Below are 24,618 nucleotides of genomic sequence, written 5' to 3'. Positions count from 1 at the left end.
GCGCCCTCCATCTTTCCCAACATCAGGGTCTTTTCCAGGGAGTCTTCTCTTCTCCTGAGGTGGCCAAAGTATTGGAGCCTCAGCTTCAGGATCTGTCCTTCCAGTGAGCACTCAGGGCTCATTTCCTTCAGAATGGAGAGGTTGGATCTTCTTAGAATCATAGAGTTGGAAGAGACCACAAGGGCCATCGAGTCCAACCCCCTGCCAAGCAGGAAACACCATCAGAGCACTCCTGACATGTCGTTGTCAAGCCTCTGCTTAAAGACCTCCAAAGAAGGAGACTCCACCACACTCCTTGGCAGCAAATTCCACTGTCGAACAGCTCTTACTGTCAGGAAGTTCTTCCTAATGTTGAGGTGGAATCTTCTTTCTTGTAGTTTGGATCCATTGCTCCGTGTCCGCTTCTCTGGAGCAGCAGAAAACAACCTTTCTCCCTCCTCTATGTGACATCCTTTTATATATATTTGAACATGGCTATCATATCATCCCTTCACCTCCTCTTCTCCAGGCTAAACATGCCCAGCTCCCTTAGCCGTTCCTCATAAGGCATCGTTTCCAGGCCTTGGACCATTTTGGTTGCCCTCCTCTGGACACGTTCCAGTTTGTCAGTGTCCTTCTTGAACTTCTTGCAGTCCATGGGACTCTCAAGAGTCTCCGCCAGCACCAGAATTCAAAAGCATCCATTCTTCGGCGATCAGCCTTCTTTATGGTAGCAACATGATAGAAGTCTATAAAATTCTGCCTGGCGTTTAGTTATTAGAGTTTGGCTGAGAAAGGAGCAGCAAGCGAAGGATTTCCCTCTTTGCCCGCCTCACCTGGTAGCGGCTATTCCCCAGTGCCCAGCGCTTCAACTTCCATAAATACACAACTCTTATTATTGAGGGGAAGTGCGTGGAACAGGTCTCGGTGTTTCGATTTCTGGGAATGGAGTTGAGAGATGACCTAAGCTGGGGAGAAAACACCAAAGACCTGATGAAGAGAGCACAGCAGAAGTTATATTTTCTGAGAATCCTCCGGAAAAACAATCTCTCAAAGGACCTGTTGATGGCATTTTACCATTGTACTACGGAGAGCGTATTAACTTATGGTCTGTGTGTGTGGTTTGGGAGCTGCACAGCCAGGGGAAAAACAATGCTGTCCAGGGTTGTAAAGACTGCGGAGAGAATAATTGGCCACCTTGGATCAAATCTACGCTTCCAGGTGCCATAAGAAAGCGGCAGAGATAGCGCAGGACCGTGCGCACCCCGGAAATGATCTCTTTCGGCTTCTGCCTTCTGGAAGAAGGTATAGGGTTATAAAGGCCAGGACTAGCCGCCTGAAAAACAGTTTCTATCCAAATGCAATTTTGGTTTAAAACACTGTGTAAGGTAGTCTCTAGGGATGCGGGTGGCGCTGTGGGTTAAACCACAGAGCCTAGGACTTGCCGATCAGAAGGTCGGCGGTTCGAATCCCCGCAATGACGGGGTGAGCTCCCGTTGCTCGGTCCCTGCTCCTGCCAACCTAGCAGTTCAAAAGCACATCAAAGTGCAAGTAGATAAATAGGTACCGCTCCGACGGGAAGGTAAACGGCGTTTCCGTGCGCTGCTCTCGTTCGCCAGAAGCGGCTTAGTCCTGCTGGCCACATGACCCGGAAGCTGTACGCTGGCTCCCTCGGCCAGTAAAGCGAGATGAGCGCCGCAACCCCAGAGTCAGCCATGACTGGACCTAATGGTCAGAGGTCCCGTTACCTTTAAGGTAGTCTCTATGGGAGTATATTGTATTTAAAAATGGGGTATCAGAGTTTTTGGGGGGCTAACCAGGCTGGGATAGCAGGCTTGTTGGTTTCTGAATGTCTGATGTAGATTTTCATTTTCGTTGTTCTATATGGGACAATGACAATAAAGATTATCGTATTGTACAGTGGTACCTCGGGTTACATATGCTTCAGGTTACATACGCCTCAGGTTACAGACTCCGCTAACCCAGAAATAGTACCTCAGGTTAAGAACTTTGCTTCAGGATGAGAACAGAAATCGTGCTCCAGCAGTGCGGCGGCAGCAGGAGGCCCCATTAGCTAAAGTGGTGCTTCTGGTTAAGTACAGTTTCAGGTTAAATACAGACCTCCGGAACGAATTAAATACTTAACCAGAGGTACCACTGTATCGTATCTGAGCTGCGGTGTGCCCTGGAGGGATCCTGTCTATCTCTTTGCAGGAGAAAAAGGCTGATTGCTGGCTTCTAGCCCCTGTTTGGCTCATGCTTCTGTGAGGTCACGGAATGTCCCCAAGCATTCCAAGTTGGCCGGGAAGGCAGGGGAGGAGAAAGGGAGCCGTCGGGATGTCAGCGGCTCGCTTGCCACGAGGAGCGTGGAGTTGTTAGTTCGGCTGGGACGAAACTCTCGTGAACAGGGGTCCCAGGGGTGAGAGCAACTTGGTGGGGGAAATCTTGAGCTCGAGGGGCAACACGATTCCTTCATTTTCACGGGGTCAGCCTAGATGACCCTTAGGGTCCCTTTCAATGATACAGTTCTGCAATTCTATGCCAGAAGGGAAGGGTTGTGGAAGTAAGGGGCAGGGTGGTTGTTTTTATTTTGATTATATATTTTGTGGTTTTGTATTTTGGCTTTGTTCTGCGAACCGCCCTGAGACCTCTGGGTATAGGATGGTATATAAATTCTAATTCTAATAATAATTAATAAATAATGGGCGATGGATTAATGAAAGGGGGTATGTGGGTGGTGTTTGTTTTTAAATTTAATCTTCATTAAACATCAATCAACATCAATTTACACATAGCTCATCATTTTAACTTAGACAATACTTATAATACAAACTACATTACAAAACCATGGACACAAACTTCCATTTCTTCTCATTGTACTAATTTACATTTTGCTAATCTGTACACAGTTCATTATTCTTATTATTTTTTCCCATTTCTTATCAAGAACATTCTGCTATAGACTTTCTTTGTATTTCAAGATTCATTCTAAGTCTGCCCGGAATTGACCGTTGTCACAATGGTTTTTAAGGTATTCTTCAAACATTGTCCAGTCTTTATTAACTTTCTGTACTGAGTTTCCTCTTAATCTCCCTGTCATCCTTGCGAGTTGTAAATATTCTATCATTTTTGCTTGCCAGTCGGTTTTATGTTATCACTTTTCCAGTGATTTGCTATTAAAATCCTAGCCGCTGTGGTTACGTTCATGAAAAGAGGTCTACGGTTTCTCTTGATTTCCATGGACATACCGTATTTTTTGCTCTCTAAGACTGACTTTTTCCCTCCTAAAAAGTAAGGGGAAATGTGTGTGCGTTTTATGGAGCGAATGCAGGCTGCGCAGCTATCCCAGAAGCCAGAACAGCAAGAGGGATTGCTGCTTTCGCTGCGCAGCGATCCCTCTTGTTGTTCTGGCTTCTGAGATTCAGAATATTTTTTTTTCTTGTTTTCCTCCTCCAAAAACTAGGTGCGTCTTGTGGTCTGGTGCGTCTTATAGAGCGAAAAATACGGCAATTCCTAATAGGAAGGCCTCAGGTTTTTTGGGGAGAAGAGAATTTAAATATATTTTAAAATTTCATTATATATGCTATCCCAAAATTCTCTTACGCTTCCACCACATGTGCATAAATGTAGCGAGTGTTAGTTGGCAATGGAGAGTTGAAGGAAAGGGCAGAGCAGGTGAGGAAACTGAAAATCATAGAATTATAGAGTTGCAAGGGACCCTCAAAGGGTCGCAGGTGGCGCTGTGGGTTAAACCACAGAGCCTAGGACTTGCCGATCAGAAGGTCGGCGGTTCGAATCCCCGCGACAGGGTGAGCTCCCGTTGCTCGGTCCCTGCTCCTGCCAACCTAGCAGTTCAAAATCACGTCAAAGTGCAAGTAGATCAATAGGTACCGCTCTGACGGGAAGGTAAACGGCGTTTCCGTGCGCTGCTCTGGTTCGCCAGAAGCGGCTTAGTCCTACTGGCCACATGACCCGGAAGCTGTACGCCGGCTCCCTCGGCCAGTAAAGTGAGATGAGCGCCACAACCCCAGAGTCGTCCACGACTGGACCTAATGGTCATGGGCCCCTTTACCTTTACTTTTTAAGGGACCCTCAAGGGGTATCTAAGTCCAAGCCCCTCCAATACGTAAAAGGGGCTTTTTAAGAGAGAGAAAACAGAAGCTGAATCAGACATTGATTTGACATAAAGGGCTAATTCTTTGGCTGCCTGCTCTCTTTCTGTTTGTGTATATCCCTGAAGTTGTTTTATAACGTTTTCCGTCTTTCCCTAGGTTGCAGACATGGAGGAAATGATAATCTGGGAACAGTATACAGTAACACTAAACAGGGTGAGTGATTTGATAAATAAGCAGAATAACAAGAACAATCTTTATTACGGTCCAGAGACCCAACAAATCGTTACAAAGCAATACACAATTCATACAGCCTACCTCCAGGTTAAAGAAGCATTTTGTTCAGAATAATAGGGATCATTGGTTCTTGCAACCATCGATAAAAACTTTGCCACTGCTAATGTTCTAGCGTTTGTCCGGTCTTCCAATAGGAACCTGACATAGCGAGCCTCTGATTTTCCCGGGAAAGGTACCAGCAAGGGGAATATCAGTTCAGCCCTGGCTTGCTCATATTTTGCACATTGCAACAAAATATGTTTTATGGAATCCATGTCTTGAGCACATGAGCAAAGTCAGTCCTGGTAAGGAACTCCTCTCAACACTGCAGAAGTAAAGACGTTTAGTCTGGCTTTGGCGAAAAGCCTTCGGTAGTTTGGTACTGTCAGGTTTTTAATGTAAGGTGTTAACTTAAAGACAGGCTCATATTGTACTCCTACTGCCAGCAGACTGCAGACTGCGTGTGATCGAGAGCGCAAGTCACTGTGTGCATTAGCCCATAATCTTTGCTTTAACGTCTTTAGGGCGCCTTCATAACCCAGGTAGTACAGTTGGGGGGGGGGGGAGAGAGAGACCAATAAGCAGAATAAGCCGAAGAAATAAGCGGATGGTTTTCTGATTTGTGTGTGTGTGTGTTTTGGCTTTAAAAATATATATATTAATGTTTGTAAGGAGAAGGAAAAGACAGAATATCGAAAACATGTTCAAATTCCGTTTTGGGGTCCCAATACGGCCCACCGGTCGGTTTAATCCGGCCCCTGTGGCAGATCATCTCCTGGGGTAAAATCCTAAAAAAAAAACCTCCACAACTCCAACCCTAAAAAAAGCTCAGTTAGCTTGGTGCCCTCACGGCCCCTCACTTCATCAAATCTGGCCCTCCTAGAAAAAAGTTTGGACACCACAGAAATGAACATCAAATATCAAGCATTTTTAAAACATAGATCATCGGCAACGATCTGCTCTGCTCATTAGGCATGACTCTCCTGTGCAGATCCTGTTTTTGCTAATAAACTCCAGCTTGCACAGTGGGATTTACGGCCGGCTCACTCCTGAAATTAGGTGGGCCACATGCAGAAGTGGCCCTTTGTCCTGAAAAGGTTCCTTGCCCTTGGTTTAGCATGGCCCCAAACCTGGTGAGCTTTCCCTTTCCCTCCCCTGGCGTATCTACAAAGAAGTTTGCGGAAGCTTCTTCACCCCTTTTTTGCTCAACCAGCAGTCCAACAAACCGTGGTTTGATCTTAAGTCCAGTTTTCTGGAAGCGAGCGAACTGGAAACCATGGTTGGTGAACCCAGAAACCATGGTTTGCTCTTAAATCCAGTGTTTTGGAAGCGAACGAAGAGGAAACCATGGTTACTGAGCCCAGAAACCATGGTTTGATCTGAAGTCCGGTTTTCTGGAAGCAAGCGAACTTGAAACCATGGTTAGGGAACCCACAAACCATGGTTTGATCTTAAGTCCAGTTTGCTGGAAGCGAGTGAAGAGGAAACCATGGTTGGGGAATCCACAAACCATGGCTTGATCTGAAGTCCAGTTTTATGGAAGCGAGCGAACTGGAAACCATGGTTGGTGAACCCAGAAACCATGGTTTGATCTTAAGTCCAGTTTGTTTGAAGCGAGTGGAAACCATGGTTGGGGAACCCAGAAACCATGGCTTGATCTTAAGTCCATTTTTCTGGAAGCAAACAAACTGGAATCAAATTAAATTGGAGCGCAGAAGGGAACTGACATCTGCTTTGGGCCTCTTTCCATGCAGGATCCCCGGAGGGGCTTCGGCATTGCCATATCGGGAGGCCGGGATCGCCCCAGCGGAGTCGACGGAGACACATCCATCATCATCTCCGACGTGGTGCCCGGGGGTCCTGCTGATGGCCGGCTCCAGTGAGTAACCTTAAACCAGGCAGCTTTAGCAGGCTGCCAGGAAACCATGGTTTGATCTGAAGTCCGGTTTGCTAGAAGCGAGCAAACTGGAAACCGTGGCTTGGCAAACCCAGAAACCATGGTTTGATCTTAAGTCCAGTTTGCTGGAAATGAGGAAACTGGAAACCGTGGCTTGGCGAACTCACAAACCATGGTTTGATCTTAAGTCCAGTTTTCTGGAAGCGAGCAAACTGGAAACTCTGGTTGGTGAACTCAAAAACCATGGTTTGATCTTAAGTCCAGTTTGCCGGAAGCGAGCAAACCGGAAACTGTGGTTGGCGAACCCAAAAACCATGGTTTGATCTTAAGTCCAGTTTGCTGGAAATGAGGAAACTGGAAACCGTGGCTTGGCGAACCCACATGGCAGCCAGGAAAGAGGGAAATGAGCTTTCTATGGAATCCTCGCAAGGTTTCTTTTAATGGTTTGGGAGAGTCAGAATCTTTTTGTTTGCTGATCACTCTTGGCCCATCTCACAAGGCTTTCGCCTTTTTTCAGGACCCGGGACAAGATAGCCATGGTGAATGGAATCTCCATGGAGAATGTGTCGTCTTCCTTTGCTATCCACACCCTGAAAGGCTGCGGGAAAGCTGCCAATGTTGTGAGTAAAAGCAAGCGGCGACTCCTTGATGGTGACCCTCGGCCAATTGCTCCGGAAGAGGCATGCCTTTAAATTGAGCAATAGCTCAGTGGTTAATAGCATGGGACTCTTAATCTCGGGGCTGTGGGTTTGAGTCCTGCATGGGGCAAAAAGAGTCCTGCTGTTTCATGGGGTTGGCGCCTACCGACGCTACGATTCCCGGATTTCGATCGCCTCCCTGCAGATTTTGGGGCGGCTCATTTCTCGGTGAGAGAACGGCAGCTCTAAGTGAGCTGATAACTATCGTTGAATTTGTTGGAAGGGAGCCCCAGGGTTCATCGAGTCCAACCCCCCCTGCGATGCAGGAATCAGCTAAAGTAGGAGTTCAGACATCGGCCTTTCTCCGGAGGTGAAGTCAAACTGTTGGAAGGTTGCAGCGCCTGTTGTGGTTGTATAGAACTATTATTATTATTACAGTGGTACCTCTGGTTACATACGCTTCAGGTTACACACTCCGCTAACCCAGTAAAAGTGTTTCAAGTTAAGAACTTTGCTTCAGGATGAGAACAGAAATCGTGCTCCCGTGTCGCAGCAGCAGCAGGAGGCCCCATTAGATTCGAACCGCCGACTTTCTGATCGGCAAGTCCTAGGCTCTGTGGTTTAACCCACAGCACCACCCACATCCCTTGTATACAAGTTACATCATTGTAATGATAATAGATTGTTATCAATCCAGGAGTCAGAAAGCCTATGCTCTTGAGAGTGGGGCCCTAAGCTATAGCTTATTTAGCTTACAGTGGTACCTCGGGTTACATACGCTTCAGGTTACAGACTCCACTAAGCCAGAAATAGTGCTTCAGGTTAATAACTTTGCTTCAGGATGAGAACAGAAATCGTGCTCCGGCGGTGCAGCGGCAGTGGGAGACCCCATTAGCTAAAGTGGCGCTTTAGGTTAAGAACAGTTTCAGGTTAAGAACGGACCTCCAGAACGAATTAAGTTCTTAACCCGAGGTACCACTGTATACGTAAAACTGGCACTGCGTCCAACTCCACAGATCGATGACTAGGAAAAACTTTCCGGCACAAAGAGCCTTTTGGCTCCTTCAGGAGATAGCGGGCTCTCCTTCTCCAGAGGTTTTTAAACAGAGGTTGGGCGGCCATTTGTCAGGGGCCCGTCCTGGGTGCAACCCTTGACGCAGACGTCGTAGGTTACCGTATTTTTCTCTCTACAAGACGCACCAGACCACAAGACGCACCTAGTTTTTGGAGGAGGAAAACAAGAAAGAACATATTCTGAATCTCAGAAGCCAGAACAGCAAGAGGGATCGCTGCGCAGTGAAAGCAGCAATCCCTCTTGCTGTTCTGGCTTCTGGGATAGCTGCGCAGCCTGCATTCGCTCCATAAGACGCACACACATTTCCCCTTACTTTTTAGGAGGGAAAAAGGGAGTCTTATAAAGCAAAAAATACGGTATATATGATATTGGCAGCTCAAATGCGGGATTGCAATTCGATAGAAAACAGTCCAAGGTCTGAGACTGGGTGCTTGACAACATGCACTCTGGAATAGAGTTGTAACAGAAAAAACCACAGGTAATTTGAGATTTTGACTGCGACTAGACCTTCCAGGCATCTTATATGATTTGGCATTCTTTTATTATAAATATACAACAGAACCACAATCCGCAATCCCTCTTGCTGTTCTGGCTTCTGGGATAGCTGCGCAGCCTGTATTCGCTCCATAAGACGCACACACATTTCCCCTTACTTTTTAGGAGGGAAAAAGGGAGTCTTATAGAGCAAAAAATACGGTAGCCTACATTGTGAAGAGACACAAAAATAGTGTGTGGTTGGGGGAATCTGCTAACTCAGAATTTGTTCAGAATGTGTCGAGAACGTTATATGGCCTTGAATCTGCGATAGGAGTGGAAACTCTGTTCCATCGGATAATAACGCAGGCCTGCTTTTTCCCAAAGCCTCCGTTTCTGCGCATTCATGCAGCTAAATACCGTATTTTTTGCTCCGGGGGTCCGTTCTTTACCTGAAACTGTTCTTAACCTGAAGCACCACTTTAGCTAATGGGGCCTCCCGCTGCCGCCGGAGCACGATTTCTGTTCTCATCCTGAAGCAAAGTTCTTAACCTGAAGCACTATTTCTGGGTTAGCAGAGTCTGTAACCTAAATCGTCTGTAACCTGAAGCATCTGTAACCCGAGGTACCACTGTACTATAAAATAAATAAGACAGAATTGTAGATGATAAAAATTAAAATTAAATACTTTTCATACCTGCACTGATGATAGTCGATGTTTGGATAGGGTGCTTTTTTTCATTTCCCCAGTCACACAATCCAGCCATCAGTAGCAGAACTGAGTTCCACACGGTCACAAAAACAAATAAACCGAAAAAGCCTCAAAAACAAAAACGCAAAATAAAGAGCAAAAACAAAAGCGCCAAACTTAATCTGTTCCGGATGACTTCTGAAATGTTTGGAAACCGAGGTGCGGCTTCTGATTGGCGCAGGCGCCCCGGAAACAACAGCCGACAGCCGTGTCAGGCGTTCAGCTTCTGAAAAACGTTCGGAAACCGGAACACTTACTTCCGGGTTTTCGGCGGTTGGGAAATGAGGCATTTGAGAACCAAGGTGTTTGAGAACCAAGGCATTTTGTAACCAAGGTGTTTGAGAACCAAGGCATTTGGTAACCAAGGCGTTTGGTAAACAAGGCGTTTGGTAACCAAGGCGTTTGGTAACCAAGGCGTTTCGTAACCAAGGCATTTGGTAACCAAGGCATTTGAGAACCAAGGCATTTGGTAACCAATGCATTTGAGAACCAAGGCATTTGGTAACCAAGGCATATTAGAACCAAGGCATTTGGTAACCAAGGCATTTGGTAACCAAGGCATTTGAGAACCAAGGCGTTTGAGAACCAAGGCCCCATTGTATTCCGTTTTCTCCTCTCGCAGACAGTCAAGCGCCCTCGGAAAGTGCACCTCCCGGTAGCCAAGCCCAGCCCGCCCAAAAGCCTTCCGCTCTCCAGCCCCGCTTTGCGCGACGGCGACTCCGACGAGGACGCCGGCTACCGGGTGCCTTCTGCGCGGGGCGGGTTGGTGGCTGGCGGCCGGCGCCAGGCTGAGGCGGAACACAACCGCGGCTACGACGGCGACTCGTCCAGCGAGAGGAGCTCCGGGCGCTACCGGGACGAGGAAGATGCCCCCCGCAGGCACCCGGTCAGAAGCAGGAGGCGGAGCCAAGACGGCGGGCACCGGAGGCGGAGCCAAGACAGTGGGTCAGACCGACAGCGCTTCACCAATGGGTACAGCCACAGGGGCAGTGCCAGTGGCCTGGCCCTGGTGTCTGGGTTCAAGAGGCTTCCACAGCAGGACGTGCCGATGAAACCGGTCCGCTCCGTTCTGGTAAAGAGCAAGGAGAGTGAAGGTGAGAGGGATTTCCACCCCAATTTCCCCCTCCTCTTTTTTCCTTTTACGTAGAGATTCCTCGCCTTTTTAATATGACTTTTTATTAATTTTTCTGTTTTACAATTTCAGATAAGCATTTTGCATCCTTAAGAGATATATATATGTATGCATGTGTGTGTGTGTGTGTGTGTGTGTGTATGTGTGTGTATATGTGCCTCGTAAGACGAAATTAATCCATTCCGTGAGGCTCTTTGTATAGCGGTTTTTTCGTCTTGCGAAGCAAGCCCATTGACAGCTTAGCAGATTAGCGCTATTAGCGGTTTAGCGGCTTTTAGCGGATCAGCTGTTAAGCGTCTTAGCGGCTTAGGAAAAGGGGGGGGGGAACCCGCAGGAACTCGCAACACATTTCGTCTTGCGAAGCAACCCCATAGGGAAATTCGTTTTGCGAAGCGCCTCCAAAACGGAAAACCCTTTTGTCTAGCGGGTTTTCCGTCTTGCGAGACGTTCGTCTTGCAGGGCACCACTGTATATATGTATATTCTTTTTTTTTAAAAAAAATGTATTTTTCAAGTTTAACATTACACTAATTTTATACATTTCACTAGTTTTACAGCCATCTTGACATTTCGAAACTTGACTTCCTTCCCCCTCTTTCTGCGGTTCCTTAAATTTATTTCTAATATCTTGTGCATACCCAAATTTGCTCATTTGTTCATCTTCTTTAACTATATAGTGGTACCTCGGACGTACCACTTCCAAAACGTTTGGAAACCAAAGCGCGGCTTCTGATTGGCTGCAGGAAGCTCCCATCTTCCTGGTTCCTTATTCCTACTTGTCAATTCTACATATTCCATTGATTTATCTGCCTTTCTTTTTTTTAATAATATTTATTACTTTTAAAAGGAAAGAAGACAGAAGATAAAAGAAAAAAGAAAAAAAAGACAATACAATATATAAACAATACAAAACACAACCTAAACCCATTAAACTAAACACATTAAACTAAACTAAACAAAACCCACTCCCTAACCCTAACCCTAAACAAAGCAAAACAAAAACAGTTAAAAAAAATACATCCCTCCTTTTCGATACTCTTTCTTTCATTACTCTGCCTTTCTTCCCTCCCTCCTTCGAAAGCGCTTGAAGAACTCTTGCAGAATCTGCCGTTCATTTCACCCAAATGTCTCCGTTTTTTTCCTCTCCTCTCTCCCCCCAAAACCCAACAAAAATGCAGAGTTTGGCTTGAAGTTGGGGAGCCAGATCTTTATTAAACACATTACGGACACAGGATTGGCGGCTAAGGACAGTTCGTTGCAGGAGGGAGACCTCATACTGAAGGTGAGTTGGGTGGGAGAGGGAGGGTCTTCGTTAAAATCTCGGAGGAATTACACCTGCAATTTGTGGGAATGTTCAGGGTGGCAGGAGAGGATATATTGTTTATTAATATCCTTCCTTTTAAATATCTGCTTTATCTTTGTTTATTCAGTTTGCATACCACATAAAAAATGGGTAATACACCCTTCCAGTATAATCGGTCCTAGGCTCTGTCTGTACAGTGTTTCTAAAACCGTATCAGTCCCAGAATCAGTGCCGGATTTACGTATAAATTAAACAAGCTCTAGTTTAGAGCCCCGATCTCTTGGGGCTGCCCCCCAAAAAATTTACAGTGGTGCCTCGCAAGACAAAATTAATCCGTTCCACAAGTCTCTTCGTCTAGCGGTTTTTTGTCTTGCGAAGCACTGCTATTAGCGGCTTAGCGGCTATTAACGGCTTAGCAGCTTAGCGGCTATTAGCGGCTTTAAGAAAAAGGAAAAAAACTCAAGAACTCGCAAGCCCATAGGGAAATTCGTCTTGCGGAATGACTCAAAAGACGGAAAACTCTTTCGTCTAGCGAGGCATTCGTCTTGCGAGGCACCACTGTAAAGGGAAAAAACTCTGAATGTGCATTTCCAAAATATAAGATAAAAAAGAAATAAAATAAAACCTATATGCAGCAACAGGATTTTGTGTTGTGTAGGCTCCTACGATGTAAGTCATGGGTAGGCAACCTAAGGCCCGGGGGCCGAACATTTCCCTAGTGGAAATGTTTTAAGAGATTAAGTTCAAATAGATATATTAGTTTTAATGAGAAATAAGATTAAATAAAGTAAAAAAGGATTGTTAATTGGTGAAAGAAGAGAATGTAAAATTACAGTACATTAAGATAAATTATTAGGACAAAAACAAAGAGGGAAAGGATTTGCTGAAATATCTAACTGAATTAGAATACAAAAAAGGGAGGTGGGAGGAGGTCAAGGAAACAAGCAAATGAAAGATAAATTATGTGAAGGTTTGATGTGTTTTTGCTTTTGCTTTTGCTTTTTTTAAAATTGTTTGTATTTTTTTCGTTCTATTTTTTTATTTTACTCTTTTTTATTGTGATACATTGTTTTGCTTTTTGTTTAATTTGGTGTTTTTCTTTTTCATGTGTAACCTTTAAAACCTCAATAAATATTATTATTTTTTTAAAATAAATAAATAAATCAATCTCTGGGTTCAAGAGAATCTCTTCTCTTTCCAGATCAATGGGGTGTCGAGTGAGAATCTGTCCCTGGAGGAGACACGGCGGCTGATCGAGCTCTCGGAGGGGAGGTTGACTCTGGTGGTCCTTCGGGATAACAGCCAATTTCTCGTGAACATTCCCCAAGTGAGAGACAGCGAGAGCGAAAGCTCCCATTTGGATGGTGAGTGAGGGGCAGGGATCTCTTCGCCCTTGTTTAGCGCTTGCAGAAGTGACGCACCGCCAAATTATTTCTCTTTGTTTTCTTTCCCCAAAGACATCTCTGACCTCGGCTCGGACATCTCGCCGCCTCCAACTGCCCCAGCAAGCGGGCCAGACTCAACGGGATCTCCAAAATGGAATCCGGCCCCGTAAGCTTCTCTCTGAGATGCCTGGATGGGGGGGGGGGTCCTCGTTTCCTTTGGCCACCCTGCCCCCCCACGTCTCTCTCTCATTCTCTCTCTCTCTCCCTCTCTCTCCCTTTTTCTTTCTTTCTTTCTTTCTTTCTTTCTTTCTTTCTTTCTTTCTTTCTTTCTTTCTTTCTCTCTCTCTCTCTCTCTCTCTCTCTCTCTCTCTCTTTCTATCTCTCTCTCTCTCCTTCCTTCCATCTCTTTCTTTCTTTCTTTCTTTCTTTCTTTCTCTCTTTCTCTCGCTCTCTCTTTTGCGCTCTCTCTTTCTCTCTTTCTTTCTTTCTCCCTCTCTTTCTCCCCCCCTCTCTTTCTCTATCTCTCCCTCTCTCTCTCTCTCTCTCTCTCTCCCTCTCTCTCTCTCCTCCATCTCTCTCTCTGTCTTTCTCTCTTTCTTTCTTTCTTTCTTTCTCTTTCTTTCTCTCTTTCTCTCTCTCTCTTTCTCTCCCCCCTCTTTCTATCTCTCCCCCTCTCTCTCTCTCTCCTCCATCTCTCTCTCTCTCTTTCTCTCTCTCTCTCTCTCTTTCTCTCTCTTTCTCTCTCTTTCTCTCTCTCTCAGTCCGGCCCACGGCTGATAAAGGTTGCTGACCCTGGTATAAGGAAGCATTTTTTCTCCTTCTGGATTTATTCTAAGCACGGCCAAATTTTGCTTCTTGAACCTTGCCTTATTAGATAAGTCTTAAAGCCTTCCCACTCCTTTTAGACTACATCAGTTGGTTTATGCCGTAATAATTCAGTCCCTTTTGCAAGATCCAAGTACAGTACTCCCTTCACTTTAATTCCCATGCTTCTCGAGTGCTTTTCAAAAAATCTCCTTGCCTCCCCAAACACAGGACCCTAAGGCGCTCCGAGCAAACGTCACCCGAAAAGTCGATGACGCCCCCACTTCGCGGTGAGTTTCTCTCCAGCCTCTCCATCTCTCTTGTCAAGGTGGCTGGTTTTTGGCTTTGAAGACGGCTGAGAGGTTTCACGGCAGGAACTCAGGCCCGGGGGGGGGGTGGTTCAGGGTTCAGATGTGGCCCCCTAGGCCTCTCAATCCGGCCCCTGGATCCTTCCCCCCTGGCCCTTCCAGGCCAGGTGTTTTTGCCAAGTGCAAAGGTGCCCTTGAATCTTGCATTTTGCGTGCCTAGGCAAAGGGTTTTGGGGAGGCTAGATTGTCTATCCAAACAGTGGGGGGGGGCCTTGTTTGTCTATCCCAGCAGTGGAGAAACCTCCATTTTGGGGGCTCAATTTCCCCCTAACTCCTTTTCTGCCCCTGACACCCTCCATAGAGCAGTTGAAGTCTCTGCCTTATCCATAAATACTCCATAAGCTGCAGACATGAAGGACTGAGTAAAGGTCCCAATCACACCTTCTATTATTTTTAATAATAATAATAATAATAATAATAATAATAATAATAATAATAATTAATTTTATTATTTGTACCCTGCCCATCTGACTCGGTTTCCCCAGCCACAATGGGCAGCTTCCAACAAATATAGAAGCATAATGAAACACCAAACATTAAAAACTTCCCTGTACTTGGCTGCTTTCAGAGATCTTCTGAAAGTCAGATAGTTGTCTATTTCCTTGACATCTGATGGGAGGGCGTTTCACAGGGTGGGCGCCACCACCGAGCAGGCCCTCTGCCTGGTTCCCTGTAACCTCGCTTATCGCAGGGAGAGAACTGCCAGAAGGCCCTCGGGAGATGGACCCCGGTTTCCGGGATGAACGATGGGGGTGGAGACGCTCCTTCAGGGATACTGGGCCGTTTAGGGCTTTCAAAGTCAGCACCAACACTTTGAATTTTGCTCAGAAACGTCCTGGGAGCCAATGTAGGCCTTTCAAGACTGGTGTTATGTGGTCCCGGCGGCCACTCCCAGTCCCCAGTCTGGCTGCCGCATTCTGGATTAGTTGCAGTTTCCGGGTCACCTTCAAAGGCAGCCCCATGTAGAGCGCATGGCAGTAGTCCAAGCAGGAGATAACCAGAACATGCACCACTCTGGCCAGACAGTCTGCAGGCAGGGAGGGCCTCATCCTGCGTACCAGATGGAGCTGCCCTGGACACAGAATTGACCTGTGCCCCCATGGACAGCTGTGAGTCCCATATGCTCCCAGCGGCCGCTCCCAGTCCCCAGTCTGGCTGCTGCATTTTGGATTACCGTATTTTTTGCTCTATAAGACTCCCTTTTTCCCTCCTAAAAAGTAAGGGGAAATGTGTGTGCGTCTTATGGAGCGAATGCAGGCTGCGCAGCTATCCCAGAAGCCAGAACAGCAAGAGGGATTGCTGCTTTCACTGCACAGTGATCCCTCTTGCTGTTCTGGCTTCTGGGATTCAGAATATATTTTTTCTTGTTTTCCTCCTCCCAAAACTAGGTGCGTCTTGTGGTCTGGTGCGTCTTATAGAGCGAAAAATACGGTAGTTGCAGTTTCCGGGTCACCTTCAAAGGTAGCCCCATGTAGAGCGCATTGCAGTAGTCCAAGCGGGAGATAACTAGAGCATGCACCACTCTGGCCAGACAGTCTGCGGACAGGGAGGGTCTCATCCTGCGTACCAGATGGAGCTGCCCTGGACACAGAACTGACCTGCGCCTCCATGGACAGCTGTGAGTCCAAAATGACTCCCAGGCTGCGCATCTGGTCCTTCAGGGGCACAGTGACCCCATTCAGGACCAGGGAGCCCCCCACACCTGCCCGCTCCCTGTCCCCCCATAAGCAGTCCTTCTGTCTTGTTGTTATTCAACCTCAATCCATCCATCACCATCCACCCCCAACCGTTGAAAGAACTACAATACCGCTTTAAACACTCCAGGAATTCTGGGATCTGTAGTTTTTATTCAGGGTGCTGCTAACTGTCAAGAGAACCCTCTCATCCCCTCGCAGAACTACATTTCCCAGCCTAACAACCAGTCCCTCTGTCTCGGGGAACTCTGGGAATTGTAGCGTTGGGGTGGGTCAATTCTCAACAAACTACAACTCCCAAGATCCTTTGGGGCAAGCCGTGACTGTTTAAAAGGGACTGCTTCATCTTTTAAGGGTATGCTGTGGGTTCAGCTTTGATCAGTTTCCCCGTGCTTTGAAATGGGAGCAATAAAAAGAGTTTCTGCTCTGTCCATGGTGCTGAAACCATAGTGCGCCTTCCTAAGTGTTTTAATATTATTATTAAATGCCTTTTTAATGCCAGATTCTTCACTGTGTTTTCATATTTGGCTGGGCCAACGCAGTCAAACGGGTGGGGTACAAACATTAAAATATTATTATTAAAATGTGTGGTGTCAACGGGTTGACTGTGAAATTGTTGTTGAGCTTTTTTGGGGACACCGCCCCCAGAATATACCTATGGGGGCTTATTTTTGCATTTTTTGGAGCATTAAAAAATAATAATTCTTGCCTTGTGTCCTGAGTTTGCCCAGACATTTTTCCGATCGGCAAAAATCTGCCCGGAAGCCATTTTGAAGGCCGGTTACTGGGGAAACCCAGGCGTAAGGCAAACCTACCCTAGTCTAGAAATGGAGGTATACTTGTGGCCAAGGGATGGAAAGATCACGAGGCTCCAAAAATAACAGATTGGCAAATCAAATTACAGGAATTGGTGGAGACGGCTCAACTGACTAGTAAACTCAGAGGAAACTCAAAGCGAAAATTTGCGGGAAAATGGGATGGTTATAGAAGATATGTTCAAAAAGACAATAATAGTTTTGACTCCGTGCTAGCATTCGAGTGATAACGGAACTCAAAGGAGGTGGACGACAATTAAGGATTCATTATGTTTTCAGAATGTATTAGGAAAATTATATAGAAAGTTTTATTGTTTTGTGTACATTCAAATGTAAGATAAAATATATGCAAAGGGACTTGACAGGAAGTCAAAGTTGAAGAAAAGATTTTGGAAGATAAAAAGGGGGGAAATAATTTACTTTCATTATTATCATTTTGTGTGAGTGTGTGGGTATCTGCACATATGTGTGTTGTTGTATGCAATGTTTGGGAGGAAATAAGACTAATATCGATGTACAGTGGTGCCTCGCAAGACAAAAGGAATCCGTTCCACGAGTCTCTTCGTCTAGCGGTTTTTTCGTCTTGCGAAGCAAGCCCATTAGCGGATTAGCGCTATTAGTGGCTTAGCGGCTTTTAGTGGATAAGCGGCTTAGCGGCTTAGAAAAAGGGGGGGAAAGGGAGGGGGAAAGTCAGAAAAACTCGCAAGACATTTTCGTCTTGCGAAGCAAGCCCATAGGGAAATTCGTCTTGCAAAGCACCTCCAAAACGGAAAACCCTTTCGTCTAGCGGGTTTTTCGTCTTGCGAGGCATTCGTCTTGCGGGGCACCACTGTATGTAATTTTTATTTCTTAATTATATTTAGTGCTAGTATGGCTGTGTTGTTTTTTGTCACATAAAATCATTCAATAAAAATTATTTTAAAAAGAAAAGAAATGGAGGTTGTGGTTTTCAGACAGTCTCTGTGTCCTGTCCCCCTCGCCAGAAGTCCAAGGGAGCCCTGAAAATGACTACGATGCCCACGCTGACGCCTTTGCCTCCCAGACTGGCACAAATTATGGGTAAGGAGGTTGACAGATTCCTAGCAGCTCCAGAGTTGGCCGCACGCATCCTGGCCCTGAGAGCGTTTTTCTTTTTCTTTTTTAAATATAATTTTTATTAACAGGCCAATCAAATCACATTAATTCCAAATCACATTAGTTCCAAATTATACAGCCAGATTTTTAAAATTTTGTTGGGGGTGCCCATACTTCAAGCTCCGAAAGGGGTCCAAACATCACTCTTGCTGCTGCTTTAATTAAACAGTTCTATCCAGATAGTCTCTCTGTTATTTTCCTCCTCTTCTTGTTGTTATCATATATTCCTTTCTTTGTGATCTCTGATAATCTTCACAAGCGGGTTGAAAACAAGCCCCTCCTGTGTGGGTTTTACACTCTCCAAGATAAAGGACAGACGCCATTTCCACACCTCCGTAAAAAACATTCCCACAGTCTGTCCATTGATTTCCACAGGCTTGCCAATCTATATCTCAGGGGGCCCTGCCAGGTCAATATCACATTCCAATAACCATACATTCACATTCCCTGAGAGCATTTTTCGTCCTCCTCTGTTTCAGATACAGCCCCGATTCCAAAGTGGTCCGTTTCATAAAAGCCAAGAGCATCGGTCTCCGTCTGGCTGGCGGCAACGATGTCGGGATCTTCGTTGCCGGGGTGCAGGAAGGCAGCCCGGCCGAGAGCCAAGGGATCCAGGAGGGAGACCAGATCCTTCAGGTAAGCAGATCCCTCGCCCGATCTGCCTGATCTCCGCAAGGTCTGTGATGTGATGGGGACGCGGGTGGTGCTATGGTCTAAACCACTGAACCTCTCAGGCAGGCATGGGCAAACTCGGCCCTCCAGATGTTTTGAGACTACAATTCCAATAATAATAATTATAATAATAATTTATTTATACTCTGCCCACCTGGCTGGGTTTCCCCAGCCACTCTGGGCGGCTTCCAACAGAATATTAAAATACAGTAATGCATCAAACATTAAAAGCTTCCCTAAACAGGGCTGCCTTCAGATGTCTTCTAAAAGTCTGGTAGTTGTTTTCCTCGTTGACATCTGACGGGAAGGCGTTCCACAGGGCGGGTGCCACCACCAAGAAGACCCTCTGCCTGGTTCCCTGTAACCTCACTTCTCGCAGAGAGGGAACCGCCAGAAGGCCCTCGGGAGAGGGACCCTGGTGTCCGGGGTGGAGACGCTCCTTCACGGATACTGGGTCATTTAGGGCTTTCAAGGTCAGCACCAACACTTTGAATTGTGTTCGGAAACGTATGTATCATCCCTGACCACTGGTCCTGTTAGCTAGGGATGATGGGAGTTGTAGTCCCAAAATACTTGGAGGGCCGAGTTTGCCTATGCCTGCTCTTGGGCTTGCCGATCAGAAGGTTGGTGGTTCGAATCCCCACAATGACGGGGTGAGCTCCCGTTGCTTGGTCCCTGCTCCTGCCAACCTAGCAGTTCAAAAGCACGCCAGTGCAAGTAGATAAATAGGTACCACTCTGGTGGGAAGGTCAACGGCGTTTCCATGCGCTCTGGTCTCCATCACTGTGTCCCATTGCGCCAGAAGCGGTTTAGTCCCGCTGGCCACATGACCCAGAAAGCTGTCTGTGGACAAACGCCGGCTCCCTCGGCCTACAGAGCGAGATGAGCGCCGCAACCCCAGTGTCGCCTTTGACTGGGCTTAACCGTCCAGGGGTCCTTTACCTTTTTACTGTGCGCCGGAAAAATTGGAACACAGTGGGGGTTTTTTATTTAGCAAAACTGTATAGATGGCTGAATTTTGAAAAATAAACCTTTCTGTACATTCTCTGTTGAAGAACAGAATGGGCAATCTAATAAACGTCTGAACATTTCAGTATAGTGTAGTATAGGACCAAAAGAATAGTTTTTTATTTGCAGAATAGCTTTGCAAATGGATCAGAAACGAAAAGTTCAGAAAAGAGGAAGGCTCGGTGGGGAGATGACAGTTTGTCTGTCTCAAATGAGACCTCTCCTATGAGACAATGAAACCTCTCCTATGTTAAGGAACATAGGTAAGAGACTCGTTTATAGTAAGAGTCTCCAAGTCTCCTGACCCAGTAAAGTAGCTGGGTTCTGTGTTATAAATCCAAAACCGCTAGTTAGTTTTCCAAAGTAAAAAACAAAATGTGGTGTGGCACAAGCAGATTTTTATCCTGAAAGTGTGACGCAGAGAGAGAAAAGGGCACCCCCAAAGGTCATCCAGCCCAACCCCCTTGCAATGCAGGGAGATTTTTCCTGTTGCGAGACTTGAAAGCACGAACCTGATTTTGAAGAGTCTCATGCTCTACCAAAGGGACGCGGGTGGCGCTGTGGGTTAAACCACAGAGCCTAGGGCTTGCCGATCAGAAGGTCGGCAGTTCGAATCCCCGCAATGACGGCGTGAGCTCCCGTTGCTCGGTCCCTGCTCCTGCCAACCTAGCAGTTCGAAAGCATGTCAAAGTGCAAGTAGATAAATAGGTACCACTCTGGCGGGAAGGTAAACAGCGTTTCCATGCGCTGCTCTGGTTTGCCAGAAGCGGCTTAGTCCTGCTGGCCACACGACCCGGAAGCTGTATGCCGGCTCCCTCGGCCCATAAAGCGAGATGAGCGCCGCAACCCCAGAGTCGGCCACGACTGGACCTAATGGTCAGGGGTCCCTTTACCTATGCTCTACTAAGAAGCACTGCTCAGAGCAGTTTGGAAGAGTCTTATTTCAGAGGTGAAAACAAGTGTGCATTCAGACAGAGGTGCGGAACATTGTTATCCCTGCTTCCTTATCCCTTTATCCTTGGCTTCTGCCCACAGGTGAACGAGCAAGTTTTTCATAACCTCACCCGCGAAGAGGCCATTCAGTACCTCCTGGAACTGTCGCCGGGCGAAGAGGTGGTGCTGCACGTTCAGAATAAGCAGGACAGTGAGTAACTCGCCATTGTCGTGTTCCTCCAGCCCTCATTTGCCATTGCCTAACTAGGACTTTCCAATCAGATGGTCGGCGGTTCGAATCCCCGCGATGACAGGGTGAGCTCCCGTTGCTCGGTCCCTGCTCCTGCCAACCTAGCAGTTCGAAAGCAAGTCAAAGTGCAAGTAGATAAATAGGTCCCGCTCCGGCGGGAAGGTAAACAGCGTTTCCGTGTGCTGCTCTGGTTCGCCAGAAGCGGCTTAGTCCTGCTGGCCACATGACCCGGAAGCTGTACGCCAGCTCCCTCGGCCAATAAAGCGAGATGAGCGCCGCAACCCCAGAGTCGGTCATGACCGGACCTAATGGCTAGGGGTCCCTTTACCTTTATGTTTTTATTATTATTATTTTTAATGGAAGGCAAGAAAAGAGAGCGATAGACCGGCTGGCAGAACAGCGTCTTTACAGGAGCCTCTGGCCTTCGCGAATGCCAGCAAGGCTGAACATTGGAGTAATCAGTGTTGGAAACTCAGATATATAAGCTATTTGCCAAATGACACCTTCAGTCAGGGGTCAGCAAACTACAGCTCCCGGGCTGGATCAGGCCTATCTGGGTCCTAAATCCGGCCTGCGCTGTGAAGCCGGAAACCGCCGCAACGCTGCGACTCCCGGCGACGGGAGGAAGAGGCCGAGCGGCAGCGGCTCTGCCACTCAAAGGCTGCGCCTGGTTTTACCTCAGTGGAGTCTTTATTCTTTTTAGAGGGATTCAAGGGAATTTACCAGGAATGTACAATTCAATCTGGAGACAGAGTGAGTTCTATAATAGTGAGCGGCTCACACAAGCCTGCAACCAGCTATCTGCTGGGCATGTAGAAAGGGGAATGTAACTCTGCTAAGTAAAGGAACTTGCTAGCGCAAGTTAGGAAAGATATTAATAAACAATATATCCTCTCCTGCCACCCTGAACATTCCCATAGGGGAGATGTTCTGCAGGGGTCAGCCAATTTTTTCAGCAGGAGGCTGGTCCACTGTCCCTCAGATCTTGTGGGGGCCGGGCTATATTTTGAAAAAAATATATGAACGAATTCCTATGCCCCACAAATAACCCAGAGATGCATTTGAATTAAAAGCACACATTCTACTCATGTAAAAACATCAGGGGGGACGCGGGTGGCGCTGTGGGTTAAACCACAGAGCCTAGGGCTTGCCGATCAGAAGGTCGGCAGTTTGAATCCCTTGCAATGGCAGGGTGAGTTCCCGTTAGTCGGTCCCTGCTCCTGCCAATCTAGCAGTTTGAAAGCACGTCAAAGTACAAGTAGATAAATAGGTACCGCTCTGGCGGGAAGGTAAACAGCGTTTCCGTGCGCTGCTCTGGTTCGCCGGAAGCGGCTTCGTCCTGCTGGCCACATGACCCGGAAGCTGTACACCGGCTCCCTCGGCCAATAAAGCGAGATGAGCACCGCAACCCCAGAGTCGGTCACAACTGGACCTAATGGTCAGGGGTCCCTTTACCCTTTACCTTTAAAAACACCAGGCAGGCCCCACAAATAACCCAGAGATGCATTGCAAATAAAAGGACACATTCTACTCATGTAAAAACACACTGATTCACGGACTGTTTGCGGGCTGGATTGAGAAGGCGATTGGGCCGGATCCAGCCCCCTGGCCTTAGGTTGCCTACCCATGCACTATGGGAAGCAATGTCGCCTGCCTGGGGTTCAAAATTATTATTATTATTATTATTATTATTATTATTATTATTATTATTATTATTTATTTGTACCCTACCCATCTGGCTGGCTTTCCCCAGCCGCTCTGGGCGGCTTCCAACAAAGATTAAAAATACATCAAAAGGTTTGAGCCTTTGTTTCTCTCTCTCTCTCCTCCTATCAGTCTACAGGAAGATGGTGAAGTCCAACGTGGGCGACTCCTTCTACATCCGCACCCATTTCGATTTTGAGAAGGACGCCCCCTCCGCTCTGAGCTTCACCCGAGGCGAGGTCTTCCACGTGGTCGACACCATGTACCGGGGGAAGGTCGGAAGCTGGCTAGCCATGCGCATGGGCAAAGATCTCCAGGAACTCGACAAGGGCATTATCCCGAACCGAAACAGGTATCCTGGCGGGAGAAGGGCTGTCTCTGAGGGTCCCTATGTTGTTGTTTAGTCGTGTCCGACTCTTCGTGACCCCATGATCTGGCTTATTTTACATGGGAATTAGTCCCGATCAGAGTAGACAACCTTGGAACCAGTGTATGAAATTGTATACAGTAGTACTGACTGCACAATATTGCAATTCTTTTCGTACAAAATTAGTTAAGACTCACATTGCAATTAGCAGAGACTCTATAGCTACACAGGGTGATATAATCCGATCTTAGAAATACTCAGAGTAGACCTATTGATGAATTCCAGCATTAGAAATACTCAAGAGTTAGAGCTATTAATGGAGACTCTTGCCCTTAAATTATATTGGCTGCATAAATTCCAGTATTGGGAATACTCAAGAGTTAGACCGATTGGAATCAATGGAGACTCTAGCCATTAAATTATATTGGCTGCATTTTTTGTTGTTGTTGTTCAGTTGTTTAGTCGTGTCCGACTCTTCGTGACCCCCTGGACCAGAGCACGCCAGGCCCTCCTGTCTTCCACTGCCTCCCGCAGTTTGGTCAAACTCATCTTGGCCTCTTCGCTAACACTGTCCCACAATCTCGTCCTCCGTCGTCCCCTTCTCCTTGCGCCCTCCATCTTTCCCAACATCAGGGTCTTGAACTATACAGAGCTTGAACTATACAGACCTTTGTCGGCAAGGTGATGTCTCTGCTTTTTAAGATGCTGTCTAGGTTTGTCATTGCTTTTCTCCCAAGAAGCAGGCATCTTTTAATTTTGTGGCTGCTGTCACCATCTGCAGTGATCATGCAGCCTAAGTAAGTAAAATCTCTCACTGCCTCCATTTCTTCCCCTTCTATTTGCCAGGAGGTGATGGGACCAGTGGCCATGATCTTCGTTTTTTTGGTGTTGAGCTTCAAATAATATTTTGCGCGCTTCTCTTTCACCCTCTTTAAAAGGTTCTTTAATTCCTCCTCACTTTCTGCCATCAAGGTTGTGTCATGGCTGTAATCCCATGGGATTACTGTGCTTAATTGGCCAGCAAACTCGCCTAACCTGAACCCCATACAGAATCTATGGGGCATTGACAAGAGACATACCCTCCACCCAACCCACCCTGTGGTTCTCCTTTGCACCCCAGGGCGGAACAGATCGCCAGCTTGGAGTCCGTCCTCAAGGCCACGTCGGGAGCCGCCTCTTCGGGGCCGAGGGCCGAGTTCTGGAAACTGCGGGGCCTGCGAGGAGCAAAGAGGAACCTGCGGAAGAGTCGCGAGGACCTGTCTGCCCTCACCAAGCAAGGGCACTATCCGCCGTACGAGAGGGTCGTTCTGAAGGAAGGTGAGGGCAGTTTGCTTTGTTTCTGGGGACTCCAATAGCGGTGCGCAGTGTCAAATTTACGTATAAGCTAAACAAGCTATAGCGTAAAGGTAAAGGGACCCCTGACCATTAGGTCCAGTCATGGCCGACTCTGGGGTTGCAGCGCTCATCTCGCTTTACTGGCCAAGGGAGCCGGCGTACAGCTTCCAGGTCATGTGGCCAGCAGGACTAATTCGCTTCTGTCGAACCAGAGCAGCGCACGGAAACACCGTTTACCTTCCCGCCAGAGCGGTACCTATTTATCTCCTTGCACTTTGATGTGCTTTCGAACTGCTAGGTTGGCAGGAGCAGGGACTGAGCAATGGGAGCTCACCCCGTCATTGCGGGGATTCAAACCGCCCACCTTCTGATCGGCAAGCCCTTGGTTCTGTGGTTTAACCCACTGCGCCACCCGTGTCCCAAAGCTATAGCTTAGGGCCTCACTATTTTATTTTATTTTTTCTGGCCCATGTAGGACCAGTCGGGGCAGTTGGCCTTGGTGAAGATTTGACG

The 24,618-nt window shown here is 47.1% G+C and overlaps 2 protein-coding genes across 6 annotated transcripts in view; one reads left to right on the top strand and one right to left on the bottom strand.

Moving 5' to 3' along the window:
- Nucleotides 1-24,618, bottom strand: part of GAMT (guanidinoacetate N-methyltransferase) — a 218,826-nt gene that overhangs the window by 162,733 nt on the left and 31,475 nt on the right. The gene's annotated exons all lie outside the window — the stretch shown is intronic.
- TJP3 (tight junction protein 3) overlaps nucleotides 1-24,618 on the top strand; it is a 57,047-nt gene that overhangs the window by 13,863 nt on the left and 18,566 nt on the right. For 4 of the 5 annotated variants that reach the window (XM_083720274.1, XM_083720275.1, XM_083720272.1 and 1 more), the window contains exons 2-14: nucleotides 4,251-4,307; nucleotides 6,122-6,246; nucleotides 6,782-6,884; nucleotides 9,825-10,296; nucleotides 11,512-11,615; nucleotides 12,838-13,000; nucleotides 13,094-13,187; nucleotides 14,057-14,115; nucleotides 17,686-17,761; nucleotides 18,316-18,472; nucleotides 20,552-20,660; nucleotides 22,536-22,755; nucleotides 23,891-24,087. In XM_083720274.1, the coding sequence (XP_083576400.1) occupies nucleotides 4,260-4,307; nucleotides 6,122-6,246; nucleotides 6,782-6,884; nucleotides 9,825-10,296; nucleotides 11,512-11,615; nucleotides 12,838-13,000; nucleotides 13,094-13,187; nucleotides 14,057-14,115; nucleotides 17,686-17,761; nucleotides 18,316-18,472; nucleotides 20,552-20,660; nucleotides 22,536-22,755; nucleotides 23,891-24,087 (1,927 nt within the window). In that variant the 5' untranslated portion in view covers nucleotides 4,251-4,259. Of the gene's footprint in view, nucleotides 1-2,983; nucleotides 3,011-4,250; nucleotides 4,308-6,121; nucleotides 6,247-6,781; nucleotides 6,885-9,824; nucleotides 10,297-11,511; nucleotides 11,616-12,837; nucleotides 13,001-13,093; nucleotides 13,188-14,056; nucleotides 14,116-17,685; nucleotides 17,762-18,315; nucleotides 18,473-20,551; nucleotides 20,661-22,535; nucleotides 22,756-23,890; nucleotides 24,088-24,618 lie in introns of those variants that run through there. The other variant, XM_083720273.1, reaches the window with a different exon arrangement.

The sequence above is a fragment of the Podarcis gaigeae genome (assembly GCF_964106915.1).
Source record: "Podarcis gaigeae genome assembly, chromosome: 18".
Classification (NCBI taxonomy): Eukaryota; Metazoa; Chordata; class Lepidosauria; order Squamata; family Lacertidae; genus Podarcis; species Podarcis gaigeae.
Note: the sequence above shows the minus strand (reverse complement) of the source record. Positions and strands in the feature narration are given on the sequence as shown.